Source organism: Volvox carteri (genome assembly GCF_000143455.1).
Source record: "Volvox carteri f. nagariensis unplaced genomic scaffold VOLCAscaffold_85, whole genome shotgun sequence".
NCBI classification, from domain to species: domain Eukaryota; kingdom Viridiplantae; phylum Chlorophyta; class Chlorophyceae; order Chlamydomonadales; family Volvocaceae; genus Volvox; species Volvox carteri.
The window spans coordinates 445,908-448,467 of NW_003307628.1; the positions used below are offsets into that span (position 1 = coordinate 445,908).

The window sequence follows — 2,560 nt, forward strand, 5'->3', positions numbered from 1 at the left end:
ACATCACCGATGACGACATTCGGGACGATTGCAGCATTAGGAAGCTGCTGTGTGGTATGACACCAGACTTGGTCATCAAGAAGAACGGGGATCGTGAGAAGACTGTCATCCTCGATGTCTACGTTGGGTCACAGCCGGCGGACGTTAAGAGCAAGTACGAGACGTTGGCTTTCTTCTCGACCCTGTGCGTGGTGACTCCGCACAACTTTCAGCGGCAGCTCCAAGCAGTCTTGCCAGAGTCGGACATCGACTACCTGTACAAGAATTTTCAAATCTTCATGACCGAGTACAGCTATTGGCGGGCATGCATCAAGCTTCGCACGGTCCTCCTTAACGACGTCGAGTATGTCCCTCTTCGAGAGTTCCAGTTGGCGCCTGCCGACTTGGCCGAGCAAGATGTTGCCAAACGACAGTTCAAGACTAACCTTGCTCAGTATGCAGACAGCGTGGCGAACCAGGCGGACATCTGACATGATGCCTCATCAGTCATGTGAGTAAGTAAGGGGGGGCGTGAACAATAATGGTTTTCTGTTGTCAAGAAGTGATGGACTCATGATTTGTACATGTCCGCGCCAACCATCACCACCCCACCCGCACAGGCAGCTGCAGGCCATGGCCAGCATGCAACAATGGAACAGGCAACGGCGTGTGAGCGCAGTGAGCCTGTGTGCCTGGGAGCCTATGTGCCTGGGAGCCTGGGAACCTGGCAGCCTGGGATTCTGAGAGCTTGGGACCCCAGTCTTTAACGAAACGTTGGTATGGCTTCGTTGGCCTACCCGCCATGCGCTGTTTTGCATAGACAGGCTGGCAGGCGGAATTCGTACAAGGGCGTAACCGGGTGCGGGGCGTTGATGCCGTGTTGGGTCGTGGGGACGTGCGCATGATGTGCGCCAGCTCGGATGCCATACAATGGCCTATTCCCCCCGCCAAATGATCATTTACCCAGTAGAGCATCCATTGTGCCATTCAGAGCCGACAAAGGGATGGAACGACGTGTTGGACGTGACGATCAGTCTTTGCTGAATCCCTTTCACTAATGCCCAGTGCTTGTGGCCATTGCAATGACCTTACTGCATAATTCAATTGTTCCAGTGCGTTGGTGTTATTTAAGCAGGTTATGTAAACAGGTTATTAGAATGTCCGCCGCGCGTCTTGGGATCTTGTCTCTTTTTCTTTCGATTGCTTTCTTCTTTTATGCTAGAAGTCGTTTTACTGTGGGGGTGTTTCCACTTGGATTATCACAATGTTTATCCCGCGTTCGGCGAATCGCAAGCTTATGCAGTTTGCTGTTGGGCACTGGCGGCTAACAGAGCGCGTAAGGGACGACGTTATATACCTAGGGAGGAACGAGTATGCCCTTGCTGCGGCACTGAGAAACACATTTTGCTGAACTGTCCGGCATACGACAAAATCAGATCTGATATGGGCTTTCCATGCTTCGAGCATATGAAGGACGCTATGACGTGGGAACCTGAACGCCTGGCAAGGATGCTGGAACGCATATGGTCCCACCGCAACTCTATCGTTCCCTTTGGTCGTTGGTATACTTCATCACTTGTTTCGTTGGAAGTGCGAGGTAGGATGGTGCTTATAGGCGATTGGGCAGGGTACTAGGGTGGTTTGCAGGTACGGGGAACGCACCCACGACCATGTAACAACAACAACAACTTGGATTAAAAGTCGCGGATTAAGGCTGAATCCGTCGCATATGGAAACATCGCGCGGATTAGGACGGATTAGGCGGATTAAGGTTGGCGCGATTAGTGAGAGATTTCCGCCCGTATTCACGCGCTTCGCGAATTAATTATAGATTAATATGCTATGAAATGCGAGCATTCTTCCTATACTAAAAGCTCAAACTTGGTGAGAAACATTTGCTACCTGATGGCCACCAGGTATCAAATTGACAATGTCGGATTAACACTTTTCACGACGCCTCGTAAAAAGCCTGATTGATAGGTTGGAAGGTTATCCTTAATAAAGGCTGTAGATGTTCCTAGTTTTGTGGAAGCTTTGTGCTTCTTGTTCGGCATTATGCACCACACCGTGGGTGTCGTTCAAAGGTGCTGCAAAGTCTTCATGTTGATACTTGATAGTCTTTTAAATGTCTGGCAGTACTCGAATTTGCATTTTATGCACGGATTGGCAAATGTCGTACTTCAATCCGTTTCTAAATCCAGACGTATGAAACACTCCGACGGATTAGCGGTGGATTGGCACAGATTAAAAATACCTTAATCCGCGACTTTTAATCCAAGTGGAAATACCCCCATAGACCATCGGAAGCCTACTGTAATGTTACAGAGTGGGAGTGGGAAGCCTACTAATTTAAACAATTTCCTTACACACAGATATAGGAAGGAAAGGAAATAGGGGTCACTGTGTATTTGAACACTCTTTTGCAGCTTGTTACGCGACCGACTTGCTACGCAAGTGTGGAGATATGTCGAAGCCTCAATATCGTTTCTTTCGCAAGTCATTCCACGTTCCTTCAAAGTGGATGGAAAGCGAGCAGATTGTGTACCTAGTAAATCACACGTATGCGACGGAGGAGTGCAGT

The 2,560-nt window shown here is 49.1% G+C and overlaps 1 protein-coding gene across 1 annotated transcript; it reads left to right on the forward strand.

Annotated features, from left to right (window-relative positions):
* Window positions 1-56: 56 nt before the first annotated feature.
* Window positions 57-470, forward strand: VOLCADRAFT_99331 (uncharacterized protein; the record flags this gene model as incomplete). The annotated part of the gene is made up of 1 exon (XM_002958060.1): window positions 57-470. One exon carries the CDS (start codon window positions 57-59, stop codon window positions 468-470), a length of 414 nt encoding a protein of 137 aa, XP_002958106.1.
* Between the last annotated feature and the right edge of the window lie 2,090 nt (window positions 471-2,560).